Source organism: Neoarius graeffei, chromosome 2, assembly GCF_027579695.1.
Source record: "Neoarius graeffei isolate fNeoGra1 chromosome 2, fNeoGra1.pri, whole genome shotgun sequence".
NCBI classification, from domain to species: domain Eukaryota; kingdom Metazoa; phylum Chordata; class Actinopteri; order Siluriformes; family Ariidae; genus Neoarius; species Neoarius graeffei.
In genome coordinates, this window is record NC_083570.1 from 1,350,001 (window position 1) to 1,365,015 (window position 15,015).

General features: G+C 39.7%; 1 protein-coding gene across 1 annotated transcript in view; it reads right to left on the reverse strand.

Moving 5' to 3' along the window:
• Positions 1-15,015, reverse strand: part of adgrg11 (adhesion G protein-coupled receptor G11) — a 136,474-nt gene that overhangs the window by 42,087 nt on the left and 79,372 nt on the right. The window contains exons 16-24 of the mRNA XM_060913558.1: positions 14,134-14,178; positions 13,007-13,039; positions 11,143-11,175; positions 4,103-4,132; positions 3,933-3,977; positions 3,244-3,330; positions 3,062-3,103; positions 2,884-2,952; positions 528-668 (exon numbers count right to left, since the gene is read on the reverse strand). Coding sequence (XP_060769541.1) covers positions 528-668; positions 2,884-2,952; positions 3,062-3,103; positions 3,244-3,330; positions 3,933-3,977; positions 4,103-4,132; positions 11,143-11,175; positions 13,007-13,039; positions 14,134-14,178 — 525 coding nt within the window. The remainder of the gene's footprint in view (positions 1-527; positions 669-2,883; positions 2,953-3,061; positions 3,104-3,243; positions 3,331-3,932; positions 3,978-4,102; positions 4,133-11,142; positions 11,176-13,006; positions 13,040-14,133; positions 14,179-15,015) is intronic.

Below are 15,015 nucleotides of genomic sequence, written 5' to 3' on the forward strand. Positions count from 1 at the left end.
TCACACACACACACACACACACACACACACACACACACACACACACACACCGTAACACAAGCTAACACACACTGCATACACACACACAGTACACCATCACACACACACACCGTAACACAAGCTAACACAAGCTAACACACACTGCACACCAACACACACCAACACACACACACACACACACACACACACACACACACACACACACACACCGTAACTCAAGCTAACACACACTGCACACCATCACGCACAGTAAGACACACTGTAACACACAGCACACACCATCACACGCACTGTAACAGAAGCTAATTCTCTCCCGACCCACTTTTGGAGATATTCTCATGACTGTAAATATTGAATATTAACACTTTTATGAAATGCTTCTTTTTAAAAACTTAAATCTTTTTTTCACTCACTGCATCACTTTCAGCCGTTTGTAAAGTTTAAAAAATCCTCAGATTTGAATATTTCCTCAGCATCGTGTTTAACTGTGTCTATGTTTAAAGTTAAATCTTGTAGTGTTTCTGTACCGATTGTCCAGCTGCAGTTCTGGGTTCCGTTTATGAAGCAGATGGGAGTTTTGGGTTTGTGGTTTTCTGTTCTGGTGATGTTGATTTGATAACTGTTATTGCTTTTTAATAACCACACACCAGTGTCTCTGAATGTGAAGGCTAGAAGGAAAAAATATTACAAACAGGCCAATCCTTCATTAAATATGCTAACTAGATTAAAAGTGAACTAAAATAGGATAAATAGATTAAAATTAATCATCACATTTTTAAAAGTTAAAACTTACTTTCATTATCAATTCACAAAAGAACACATAAGAGCAGAACATTGCCATAATTTCCAGAATCTCCACTTCACTGTACAGTCACACCAGCAAGTGACAAGGCAACAGGTGACCTTTTTCTACAGTGATGTGAAAAAATATTTGCCCCCTCCTGATTTGCTTTATTTTTTTTTTTGCAAATTTCCCACACCTCCTTCCACTAGTTTAATCCTTGAGACCTTTTAGACTACATCGCGTTGCGGAAAAGATTCTATATTAGTGACGTTTAGGTTTAGCAGGGCTGGCAGTAATCAAGCCCGCATTTGTGTAGTCTAACTAAACCCAATTATCAACTGAATTTCAATCATTTGAATCATAAATTGAATCATTTATCAAATTAAATTTGGTTAATTGGTTGAATGATTAACTAAGGGGGCAATTAATTTTTCACACAGGGCCAGCTCATGTGGGATAACTTTCTCAATAAATGAAGTGATAATTTAAAAACTGTATTTAAAGATCTGAAACAATGACGAATGCAAATATCCAAAAGTAGAAGAAATCAGGAAGGGGGCAAATACTTTCTCACAGCACTATACTAGTGCGTCTCAAAAAATTAGAACATCATGAAAAAGTTCAATATTTTCCATCAGTTAGTTAAGAGAGTAATAATTTGATATATTCTAGACTCATTACATGTAAACCAAAATGTTAAGCATTTTTCTAGTTTAATTTTGATAATTATGGCCTACAGTGCAAAAAAATCTCAAAATATGAGAATATTTCATTTTAGGTTTAAGTAAAACAATATAAATACTGTGTATCTCTCAGTTTAGTTCAGTACACGCAACCACAATCTTGGGGAAGACTGCTGACTCGACAGCTGTCCAGAAGATGATCATCGACACCCTCCACAAGGAGGGTAAGCCACAGAAGGCCATTGCTGAAAAAGGTGGCTGGAAAAGGTGCACATACAACAGGGATGAGTGCAGCCTTGAGAGGATTGTCAAGAAAAGTCGATTCAAGAACTTGGGAGAGCTTCACAAGGAGTGGACTGAGGCTGGTATCAGAGCATCAAGAGCCACCACACACAGATGTCTTCAGGAAAGGGGCTACAACTGAAACATTCCTAATATCAAGCCTCTCTTGAAACAGTGACAATGTCAGAAGTGGGCTAAGGAGAGAAAGAACTGGACTGTTGCTCAGTAGTCCAAAGTCCTTTTTCCAGATGAAAGTAAATTTTGCATTTCATTTAGAAATCAAGGTCCTAGAGTCTGGAGGAAAAGTGGAGAGGCACAGAACCCAAGGCATTTGAAGTCCAGTGTGAAGTTTCTGCAGTCTGTGATGATTTGGGTTGCCATGTCATCTGGTGCTGTTGGTCCACTGTGTTTTATCAAGTTCAAAGTCAACACAGTGTCTGCCAGGAGATTTTAGAGCACTTCATGCTTCCATCTGCTGCCAAGATTTATGGAGATGCCGATTTCCTTTTCCAGCAGGACTTAGCACCTGCCCACAGTGCCAAAACTACTACCAAATGGTTCGCGGACCCTGCTATTACTGTGCTTGATTGGCTAGCCAATTCGCCTGACCTGAACCACAGAGAGAATCTATGGGTGACTGTCAAGAGGAAGATGAGAAACACCCGACCCAAAAATACAGACGAGCTGAAGGCCGCTATGTGCCACCAGCAGTGCCACAGGCTGATCACCTCCATGCCACGCCCCACTGATGCAGTAAGTCACGTTAAAGGAGCCCCAACCAAGTACTGAGTGTATAATACTTATTTAATACGTTTCAGAAGTTGGACATTTTGTATTATAAATCCTTTTTTTATTGATCTGAGGAAATAAAATGAAAAAGGCTTGAAATATTTCACTTTATATGTAATGAATATGGATAGAATATATGAAAGTTTACCTTTTTGAATTAAATTATGAAAAAAAATGAACTTTTTCACGATATTTGAATTGTTTGTGATGCACTTGTGTGTGTGTGTGAGAGAGAGAAACAAAGCTGTGAGAAACATTTGGACTGAGATTTTCTTGATTCTATGCAAATAAGGCCTGACTTTATTTCTTTATTTCTCTGTGCTTTTATAAAAATTTCAACCTTACTGTCATTTATCTCTTCTGGATCAGTATCAAATGATAAAATACAGGTGGAGTAGTTGAATGGTGCTGATCCTGCAGAAATAAAAGAAATCTTACATTCAGTAGCTTTAAAACAAACAAAAAAAAGATAAATAAACATGAACCCAGTCATAAGTAATGAGTGTTGATTGAGTATTCTTACCATTATAGATATTCAGGCAACTTGAATTATCATTACTATTATCTATAAAAAAAAATTAAAAAATAAAAAGATTTGTAAGCAATATTTATGTCAGTCTAAAAAAAGAGATATTTTATCCTTTTTGTTTTAAATCCCTTCAAATATTTTAATATATTTTCAATGTCAATACAAATAAAACTTACCATAGTTGTTTAGTATTTTTCCAGTAAATCCTCCATCAATCAGTATAATTTGCTCACAGTCACTCATGGGGCACTCAGAACAAACTCCTACAACAGAGATTCTACATTACACACAGCTCTGAGAATATCATTACAAAATTATAAACAGCTGAACAATTTTATATATATAATATATAAATAGAGACATATCTTGTGTGTATTCATCTTGGAGCAAACATCAAGTAAAATTCCTTGTAAGCATGACCTTGTATTTTTACTCATAGATCTAGGTAAGCTAATTGCCACATTAGCCACAGTTGCTAAGTATTTTGTCAATGTGTAGATATACCTACACTGTCACAAACAGTAATAAACACTAAATAACCTATAATCCTGCCTTAACTCCTGCATAAAGTCCCTTATAACATTATAACAAACACACATTCTCCCAGATTCTCCTGTAAAAAGTGATTCCTCGTGCTCTCACTTTGTCAGTGAATCAGTGATTCATTCATACATTCACATGCTCCACAGGGTGCCAATATTTTCCACAAACATTTCTGTGGACACTCTGAACTTGGTTCAACTCAGTCTGGAAAGCCAGCATCAAGCTTTCCTGTATCTATCTTACTCATAGTCATAAATATATTTCATGTTTACACATTATTTAGACGCTAAATTGTGAAAATATTAATCCATGTAAACATTACCAGCACACGAAAGCTGGCACAAATCCATGCTGAGATCATAATCACCTACAAAATACCAAATGGTTAGATTCCTTTGCAATATTTATATCAGTGTATTTCAGATATAACACTGCCTTGAAAATAAAATTTTGCATTTATGACATTTTTAAAAATAAAATAGAGTTTTTTACTTGGCCCTGTTCTGCAAGCGTTCCGACATTCTGTTAAAGTACAGTGAGGTAGAAATGTTAACAGGTTAAACTTAACAAATAAAAACTACACACCATACATACAACACAATTCTGTACAATACACACTATACATTTATTTATTTGTTTCTTTGTTCAGTTCAGGTATAACTGTGCCTGTTATAATTCATCTTTCCAAAAGATCTTGCCCCAACAAAAAGAAAGACAAAAACATGTTGATAACATGGACAAATGTTCTTACTAAAGCCGTTATTAGGTTTGCTCTGTAAGGTCTGATCTACAAAGTAATGAATACTTGTTAAACAAACAAGATATTTTAATATGTTGGCACACACACACACACACACACACACGTGAAAAAGAAAGTACACCCTCTTTCTAGTCTAGGTTTTAAGTGTCAGGACGTATTAAAAAATCATCTGGTCCTTACCAGATCTTATAATTAGGCAAATACAACCTCAGATGACCAATAACACATGATATATTCACTGTGTCATTATTTATTTAACACAAAGTAAGCCAAAAATGCAGTGTCACAGTGCAGGCACTTACGGACGTATGCGCAGAAGAGGAGCGTAGAGCAAACAGTGAACAAGCCAAAACATGAGATGAGAATCAGAGTCATAGAACTAGCGAGGGTCGGGCGATTGGCAAACAGAGCAAATGGGAGAAGACAATAGAGTAAACATGAAAGAGAGAGGCAAAGGCCAGAAGAACAAGGCTCAATCGGAAATAACAAGGCTTGTTATGAACTGGGGATAGCAGAACAATACTTCGCAATGAACTGGTGTGAGAGCGAGGTTTAAATAGGCAGAGGGACTAATTGGAGTGATGAGTGACAGCTGTGGTTAATTGAGGTATTTCACCTGACGTCACAGGGTCACGTGACGCCCCGGTGTCTGCCATCTTGAACGGCAAGCTACATACTAACGCTGCAGACAGAGAGGGAGAACTAGCTTGAAAAAAATGTGTTACAGACACCTAGAATCAATTAATTTGTCAGTAATCGCTCTATAAATAACTATGGTGTTTGCTTGTTGTGCTGTGGGCTGCCACAACAGACAGGGACAGCGTGCAGGACGCTCCTTTTACCAGTTTCCTACTGACCCAGACAAGAGGGCCAAATGGATTGCAGCTGTGAAGAGACGAATGAGCCCCCTAAAATAAATCATTTAATTTTTCCTGTTTTCTCTGTTTACCCTGCTCGAACTATGCTGATATTTTCGGGGGGGTCCCTTTTTTTCCCTTGGGGGTGTGTGTGCTTGCGCTTGTCTCAGAGCGCTGATCTTTTTTTTTTATATTGAAAGTATCAAGTCATTACAAAACAAGTAGATAAAGTGACATCAGACATAAAACGCAATAACAGAGGCTAGAAAGAAACGGGACAGAAATAAACAGGGAAATTACATAAAAAGAAAGAAAGAAAGAAAGAAAGAAAGAAAGAGAAAAAAAAGAAAAAAGAAAATAAAAAGAGCGCGGATCTCCAAACATATGAGAAGCCTATCTTACGCACACATCACGCGGACTCCACACCTCCACATACGCATCGCGTCTGGAGTCATAACTCATCAGAGGAAATCGTGTCCGCATTGGCATGTTCAAAAAACAACCTCGCGTCAACAATGATACCACACACAAGAAAAAAAAAACAGTCAGGCTACTCAACAACCAACCTGGCAGCAGCAGTCATTGTCAAGTAAACACAACACTTTGGATATGCAAATGCTTCCCGTTACGCACGATTGCTATGTCAATAAACATCATTTTGCCAATATTTTAGAGACCCCCCAACATTTCCCAAATCATGTTTTCAAGGGATCTCATGTCTGTTTCAGGGGATCTCGGATCCCCCGAGTAACAAGACAGTGTTGTGAACATAGCCTACCTTGTACCGTTTCAAACTGCTGGGGTCATCTTTCATCAAATTGTTGACTTCTGTCGACAACCTTGGCTCCATACCAAGGCTGGGTAGTGTTTGTGATAAAAGACAGATCCAATTTAACACGAATCACAGCTTACTTTCTTGTTAAAATGCGCAAAGGTCTCCACCATCTCATACCGCCTTGCACTGAAGGACTTAAGCGCGCCGTCCAAAATGGTGGCATCACGTGACTTGGTCACGTGGGTGAAATACCTCAATAGTCAGAAGACAGAGGGCACTGTGAGTTCTGGGAAGTGTAGTTCATAGTGTCCATATTTGTAGTTTGGATGATTTCAGCAGGTTTGCTGACAGAGCCCCCCCAGAGGAGCTCCAACCAGGAACTATAGACTTTCTAGGGCACCCCCTACCTCTGGGTGCAGGTTTGTCTGGATGTGTGGCATGGAATTCTTGCTTGAGGAGCAGATCTAGGATGTCTTTGGCGGGAACCCAGCTCTGTTCTTCGGGTCCGTAACCCTCCCAATCTACCAGGTATTCGATCTGCCCTCTTCTTCATCTAGAGTTGATGATCTTGTTTACCTGGTAGATGGGTTCACCTTCTAGGTTGAGAGCTGGGTATTCCTGGCTTGGTGCATTTTCAGCGAGGGGGCCCAGGATAGCAGGTTTCAGATAGGATACATGAAATGTGAGTGATAGTCTGCTGTGAGGGGGGAGCTCTAGCTGGTACGAAACTTCATTAATGCGGTCAATGACTTTAAAGGGCCTGATGTATCGTGGTTGGAGCTTCCTGCAGGAATTGGGTTCTCAGAGGTTCTTAGTGGCTATCCATACTCTGTCCCCTGGGTTGTATGTTGGTGTGTCTGCTCTGTGTTTATCTGAATACTCTTTGTACTTGGTATTGATTATTTCAATACGTTGGTGTACCTCCTCCCAAACTGTCTGGCTGCGTGAGAACCACTCTTCAATGGCTTGAACTTGGTTGGGCATGTCATCCCAAGGGAACAGGGGTGGTTGGTAGCAGAGTATGCACTGAAACGGTGTTCGTTGGGTTGCAGAGTGCTTGAGGGAATTCTGTGCATACTCGGCCCATGGAAGGAAGTGTGCCCAGTTCCCCTGGTTGAGCATACAGAAGATTCTCAAGAAGCAGCTGATTTCTTGATTGGCTCTTTTGACTTAGCCATTGGACTGAGGGTGGTATCCGGATGTGAGGCTTACTGAAACCCCTAATCTCTCCATGAAGTTCTTCCAGAAACATGAAATAAACTGTGCATCCCGGTCACTGACAATGTCCTCAGGGAGACCATAGTAACGGAATACCTACTGGAATAACAGTTCTGCCGTTTGGGATGCTGTGGGGATGCCAGGTAATGGAATGAGTCTGAGGGCTTTGGAGAAGCAGTTGATAATTACCATGATGGTGGTGTTGCCTAGTGAGGGGGGGGGAGATCGGTGATGAAATCGATGGCAATGTGGGACCAGGGTCTCTGAGGAACAGGGAGGGGACAAAGTTTGCCAGCGGGAGGTGTTCTGGGAAGCTTGGCTTGGGCACAGACAGAGCATGAGGCAATGAACTGGTTTATTTCTGTGAGCATGTTCTCCCACCAGTACTTGTTCCTGATCATCTGATGGATGCGTTGGCTGCCAGGGTGTCCAGTAGCTGGTGATGCATGGGCCCACATAATTAGTTTGCCTCTAAGATGCTTAGGCACATATAGTAGACATATAGGGGGAAGATTGTCGGGATGCGTTTGGGGTTGAGAGTCTCTGATTTCCTTATCTAAATCCCAAGTAATGGACTGAAGGAAGCACTGAGATGGAAGTATGGGATGAGTAATGGGATCTTGGTGAGTGGGGGCAAAGATTTGTGATAGAGCTTTGGCCTTGGTATTCTTGGAGCCAGGACGGAACGACATGGTGAAATTAAATCTTGTTATAGAAAAAGACCACCTGGCTTGGCAAGGATTTAGCTGCTTGGCTTTCCTGAGATATTCGAGGTTCTTGTGGTCAGTGAGAATAACAAATAGGTGAGTGGCTCCCTCAAGCCAGTGTCGCTACCCTTTGAGGGCCAGCTTTATGGCAAGTAGTTCCTGGTTTCCCACATCGTAATTTCTTTCAGCAGAAGAGAGTTTCTTAGAAAAGAATGCTACTGGGTGGAGTTTCTGTTTCTCCCCAAAATGTTGTGATAGCATAGCCCCTACTCCCATGTCAGATGCATTTACCTCCAGAGTGAACGGTTTGGACGGATCCGGATGCTGCAAGATGGGAGCAGAGGTGAAGGCTTGCGTGAGACAACCAAAAGCTTCTTCTGCCGTGGGGTTCCACTGAAAGCACTTAGGTTTTTTCTTGAGTAGTGCGGTTAGAGGAATGGCAATCGAGCTGAAACCCTGAATAAAATGGCGATAGAAGTTAGCAAAACCTAGGAAACAATTAAGCTTCTTAACGGACATGGGCGTGGGCCAAGACATGACCGCAGAGACCTTATATGGGTCCATACTGACTCCTTCAGAGCTGATGATGTAGCCTAGGAAAGAGATATGATGCTGATGGAACTTGCATTTCTCTGCTTTGATGTAGAGGTGATTCTGGAGCAGGCGTTTGAGGACTGTCCTAACATGCTCAATGTAACTTTCTTCATCAGTAGAGTATATTAAGATGTCATCGATATACTAGGCAATGGCATATCTGCCTTGCATGTCCCGTAACACGCTGTTGATGAGACATTGGAACATGCTCGGTGCCGAAGAAAGGCCATATGGCATTACCCAGTACTCAAAATGGCCGGTGGTAGTGCTGAACACTGTCTTTCACTCGTCACCCCTTTTGATCATTGTTAACACAATGCCAAGGAGGAAAGACATCAGCAATGATCTTAGAGAAGCAATTGTTACTGCACATCAGTCTGGGACGGGTTATGAGGCCATTTCCAAACAAATCCATCATTCTACTGTGAGAAAGATTATTCAGAAGAGGAAAACATTCAAGACAGTTGCCAATCTTCCCAAGTGTAGATGTTCCACCAAATTTACTCCAAGGTCAGACCGTGCAATGCTCAGAGAAACTGCAAAAAACCCAAGAACTACATCTAGGACTCTACAGGCCACAGTTAGCATGTTAAATGTTAAAGTTCATGACAGTACAATTAGAAAAAGACTGCGCAAGTATGGCTTGTTTGGAAAGGTTGCCAGAAGAAAGCCTCTTCTGTCTAAAAAGAACATGGCAGCATGGCTTAGGTTTGCAAAGCTACATCTGAACAAGCCACAAGCCCTCTGGAACAATGTCCTTTGGATAGATGAGACCAAAGTGGAAATGTTTGGCCATAATGCACAGCGCCATGTTTGGCGAAAACCAAACACAGCATATCAGCACAAACACCTCATACCAACCATCAAGCACGGTGGTGGAGAGGTGATGATTTGGGCTTGTTTTGTAGCCACAGGGCCTGGGCACCTTGCAGTCAATGAGTCAACCATGAACTCCTCTGTGTACCAAAGTGTTCTAGAGGCAAATGTGAGGCCATCTGTCCAACAGCTAAAGCTTGGATGCAATTGTGTCATGCAACAGGACAATGATCCCAAGCACACCAGCAAATCTACAGTAGAATGGCTGAAAAAGAAAAGAATCAAGGTGTTGGAATGGCCAAGTCAAAGGCCAGACCTCAACCCAATTGAAATGCTGTGGCAGGACCTTAAGAGAGCTGTGCATAAACAAATGCCCTCAAACATGAATGAACTGAAGCAATGTTGTAAAGAAGAGTGGGCCAAAATTGCTCCACAATGATGAGAGAGACTGATAAAATCACTTGTGTATTTGTGAAAAAGTGTATTTACTTTTTCACAGATGGAGTCTGCATTTTCACTTAGTTTTTGTTAAATAAATGTGGTTAGTGCTGTCGCCTCACAGCAAGAAGGTCCGGGTTCGAGCCCCGGGGCCGGCAAAGGCCTTTCTGTGCGGAGTTTGCATGTTCTCCCCGTGTCCGCGTGGGTTTCCTCCGGGTGCTCCGGTTTCCCCCACAGTCCAAAGACATGCAGGTTAGGTTAACTGGTGACTCTAAATTGAGCGTAGGTGTGAATGTGAGTGTGAATGGTTGTCTGTGTCTATGTGTCAGCCCTGTGATGACCTGGCGACTTGTCCAGGGTGTACCCCGCCTTTCGCCCGTAGTCAGCTGGGATGGGCTCCAGCTTGCCTGCGACCCTGTAGAACAGGATAAAGCGGCTACAGATAATGAGATGAGAGTAAAAAATAAACCAAAAATAATCCAGAAAAAACTAGGAACATAAAACGAGGCAGGCAAGGACAAAAACGCTAGCATAAAAAAATAGTCCAGACAAAATAATTGAGACAAAAACGTAGCACAACAAACATGAAAAAAGACAAAAAAAAATCGTGCAAAAAAACAGGCAAAACAGAGAGCAAAAATCCAAGAGGTAATAAAGGCGCAGAGACGATGTGAAAAAACCAACGAAACGTTCTGGCAAAGTCCCTTTCTGAGAACGGCCTTTTTATGCACAGCAGAGCAAACCAGGAAGTGGATGCCGGCAAGATGGAAGTCCCGTCCCGGATCCAGATTAGCGCTGAACTGGGAGATAATAAATCTCCGGAGTGGAAGTCCGGGTGTCGGACGACTGTCTGTCTGTCTGTCTGTCTGTCTGTCTGTCTGTCTATCTATCTATCTATCTATCTATCTATCTAATATTGTTCGGCATAGAAATCAAACAGAACTGTACACCACATACAAAAAAAATCCCTTTATTACTGAGCAGGCAGTTAATAAGTTAACTTTAAATTAATAACATTGGCTAATTAGCATCACTTTAATGCTAGCATGAAAATAAACTTTTAAACAATGAGGTAGACAAATCAACCTACCACACACACACACACACACACACACACACACACACACACACACACACAGTCTGTTGCTCAGATTATTCTTTCTATTAATGACCAGGGTCGGGTTTTGCAGTAGATTTGGTGATTGTAGTTATATAAAGTTATTTACATGGTAGAGATTCTGAAAACAAAGCAAATTAATGCATAGTGTATTACTTTATTATTATTATTATTATTATTATTATTATTATTATTATTTACAAAATGACAGATGGGATATGAAACTTAGATAAAAATGAAATGTTCTTACTGGTACACTGATCGGTGCACACCTCCTGCATGCCTACAAGATAATAAATACATAGAGACTGATTTAATATCTCCATTTATAATTCAGATGAGAATTCAAATAAATTTAGGAGATAAAATTAAATGTTCTTATTGTCACAAATGTTCTTGAATGTATTGTCTTCTTGATAATAAATACATACAGTGGTGCTTGAAAGTTTGTGAACCCTTTAGAATTTTCTATATTCCTGCATAAATATGACCGAAAACAATATCAGATTTTCACACAAGTCCTAAAAGTAGATAAAGAGAACCCAGTTAAACAAATGAGACAAAAATATTATACTTGGTCATTTATTTATTGAGGAAAATGATCCAATATTACATATCTGTGAGTGGCAAAAGTATGTGAACCTTTGCTTTCAGTATCTGGTGTGACCCCCTTGTGCAGCAATAACTGCAACTAAACGTTTGCGGTAACTGTTGATCAGTCCTGCACACCGGCTTGGAGGAATTTTAGCCCGTTCCTCCGTACAGAACAGCTTCAACTCTGGGATGTTGGTGGGTTTCCTCACATGAACTGCTCGCTTCAGGTCCTTCCACAACATTTCCATTGGATTAAGGTCAGGACTTTGACTTGGCCATTCCAAAACATTAACTTTATTCTTCTTTAACCATTCTTTGGTAGAACGACTTGTGTGCTTAGGGTCGTTGTCTTGCTGCATGACCCACCTTCTCTTGAGATTCAGTTCATGGACAGATGTCCTGACATTTTCCTTTAGAATTCACTGGTATAGTTCAGAATTCATTGTTCGATCAATGATGGCAAGCCGTCCTGGCCCAGATGCAGCAAAACAGGCCCAAACCATGAGACTACCACCACCATTTTTCACAGATGGGATAAGGTTCTTATGCTGGAATGCAGTGTTTTCCTTTCTCCAAACATAACACTTCTCATTTAAACCAAAAAGTTCTATTTTGGTCTCATCCATCCACAAAACATTTTTCCAATAGCCTTCTGGCTTGTCCACGTGATCTTTAGCAAACTGCAGACGAGCAGCAATGTTCTTTTTGGAGAGCAGTAGCTTTCTCCTTGCAAACCTGCCATGCACTCCATTGTTGTTCAGTGTTCTCCTGATGGTGGACTCATGAACATTAACATTAGCCAATGTGAGAGAGGCCTTCAGTTGCTTAGAAGTTACCCTGGGGTCCTTTGTGACCTCGTTGACTATTACACACCTTGCTCTTGGAGTGATCTTTGTTGGTCGCCCACTCCTGGGGAGGGTAACAATGGTCTTGAATTTCCTCCATTTGTACACAATCTGTCTGACTGTGGATTGGTGGAGTCCAAACTCTTTAGAGATGGTTTTGTAACCTTTTCCAGCCTGATGAGCATCAACAACGCTTTTTCTGAGCTCCTCAGAAATCTCCTTTGTTCGTGCCATGATACACTTCCACAAACATGTGTTGTGAAGATCAGACTTTGATAGATCCCTGTTCTTTAAATAAAACAGGGTGCCCACTCACACCTGATTGTCATCCCATTGATTGAAAACACCTGACTCTAATTTCACTGTCAAATTAACTGCTAATCCTAGAGGTTCACATACTTTTGCCACTCACAGATATGTAATATTGGATCATTTTCCTCAATAAATAAATGACCAAGTATAATATTTTTGTCTCATTTGTTTAACTGGGTTCTCTTTATCTACTTTTAGGACTTGTGTGAAAATCTGATGATGTTTTAGGTCATATTTATGCAGAAATATAAAAAATTCTAAAGGGTTCACAAACTTTCAAGCACCACTGTAGAGACTGATTTAATATCTATATTTAGAATTAAGATGAGAATTCAAATGTAAATAAAACTTCAATATTCTTACCATCACACTCTTTCTTGCACTTCTTCTTCATGCCTAAATTATAATAAATACATAGAGACTGATTGAATATCTATATTTAGAATTCAGTATGCTGGATTATTGATAATTATAAACGATGAATTTTGAATACTGCTGTTTCCAGGGAAAAGGGCACGTACGATTGACGCTGTCAAATTTAAGTTGCAAAGTGAAAAGGTAAAGTACAAAGAATGATATTTTGTTGTATAAATTTTTATAGTATAAAAAGTAACTAGTAGAACGTAAAGTGTAATGTGTTCAGTGTAAAGTTTAAAGAGTTGTGTGTAAAGTGTAAGTGTAAAAACTGAAAAAGATTAAAGTATAAAGATTAAAGTATGTGCACACGGACTTCCTCTGTCTGCTTGACTGCGCCAAGCGAGCGATTTCATGCACATTATTTGCTTTAATCCCCGCAAATTAAATAACTTCCCAGCCACGGAACGGCCGGATATTTTGTGAGATATTACAGAAATAAACAGATATCACAATCACCACATTTAAAGAGGAACTAAATTTCACCAGTTTTATGAAATCGAAAGGCCGTCTAGCTTTACGAGATAGAATAATTCTGATGGGGAAATTTAAGTCAATTTTAAAGGATTGAGAAAACAGCACTATTGGTCAATGCGACTGTTCTTAAATTTGTTCTTCCATTAATTCTGAAATGGTGCATGTTCTATCCGTGATATTTTATTGCATAGAAACTGGATATTACTGTATGTTTATACAGTTATAACAATGTTTCCTGCTTTCTTGGCCAGGTCACTGAAAAAGAGATTTTACTCTCAATGAGTTTTTACCTGGTAAAATTAAAGATGATATAAAATATTAAGCAGTTAATTTCCTTTGAACACGTATAGTGGGGTATTACACAAATAATTTTGTCCTGAGGGGGAAAAAACTTTATTGTAATTTTCTGTGGATTCAGTATATTTGATATTTTGCATTATTAACATTCATAAATATTCTTGCATTCCTGCAACTTTGTTTTTAATTGATGACAATTTGCAAAACAAATATAAAATATTATATGTCATCTTTCAAAAACATGACAAGATTTAGATTTTTATAAATAATATTCATAAGATTAATAAAAATAATATTCTTACATTCACATGTACCCTTGCACTTGTAACGCCTATCAGAAGCTGAACCTGTAAAAGATCTGAAAGTTATTTATGTCCAGACCAAAAGCAATAATGAATAATATTTGTGTATTCAAGAAATAATTTTGCCTGAAAACCAGTACAGTATATCACATCAGCACTGGTTTCCTCTGTGACATGGCTGACTTGGACTGTTTTAACCATCAGCCCCATCAGATCACATGACCCTTTCACATGCCCTGTTAATCACTTGTACCTGTGTTTCCATTCATTGGAACCACAATTCAGGTTCTTACTTTTCACTGTTTAGTTGCTTCGCTTCTGTTGTTGTGCATCACCAGCTGTTGTGTTGTAGTAAATTATAATATACACCGATCAGCCATAACATTAAACCCACTGAGAGGTGAAGAAGCGAATAACGCTGATTATCTCATTACAGTGGCACCTGTCGAGGGGCGGGGCTTATAAAGCAAGAGAACAGTCAGCTCTTGACGTTGATGTGTTGGAAGCAGGAAAAATGGGCGAGTGTAAGGATCTGAGGGACTCTGACAGGGGCCAAACAAAATCCCTTTATTACTGAGCAGGCAGTTAATAAGTTAACTTTAAATTAATAACATTGGCTCATTAGCATCACTTTACTGCGAACATGAAAATATACTGTTTTAAACAATGAGGTAGACAAATCAACCTACCACACACACACACACACACACACACACACACACACACACACACACACACACACAGTCTGGTGCTCAGATTATTCTTTCTATTAATGACCAGGATCGGGTTTTGCAGCAGATTTGGTGATTGTAGTTATATAAATTATTTACATGGTAGAGTTTCTGAAAACAAAGCACAATTAATGCATAGTGTATTACTTTA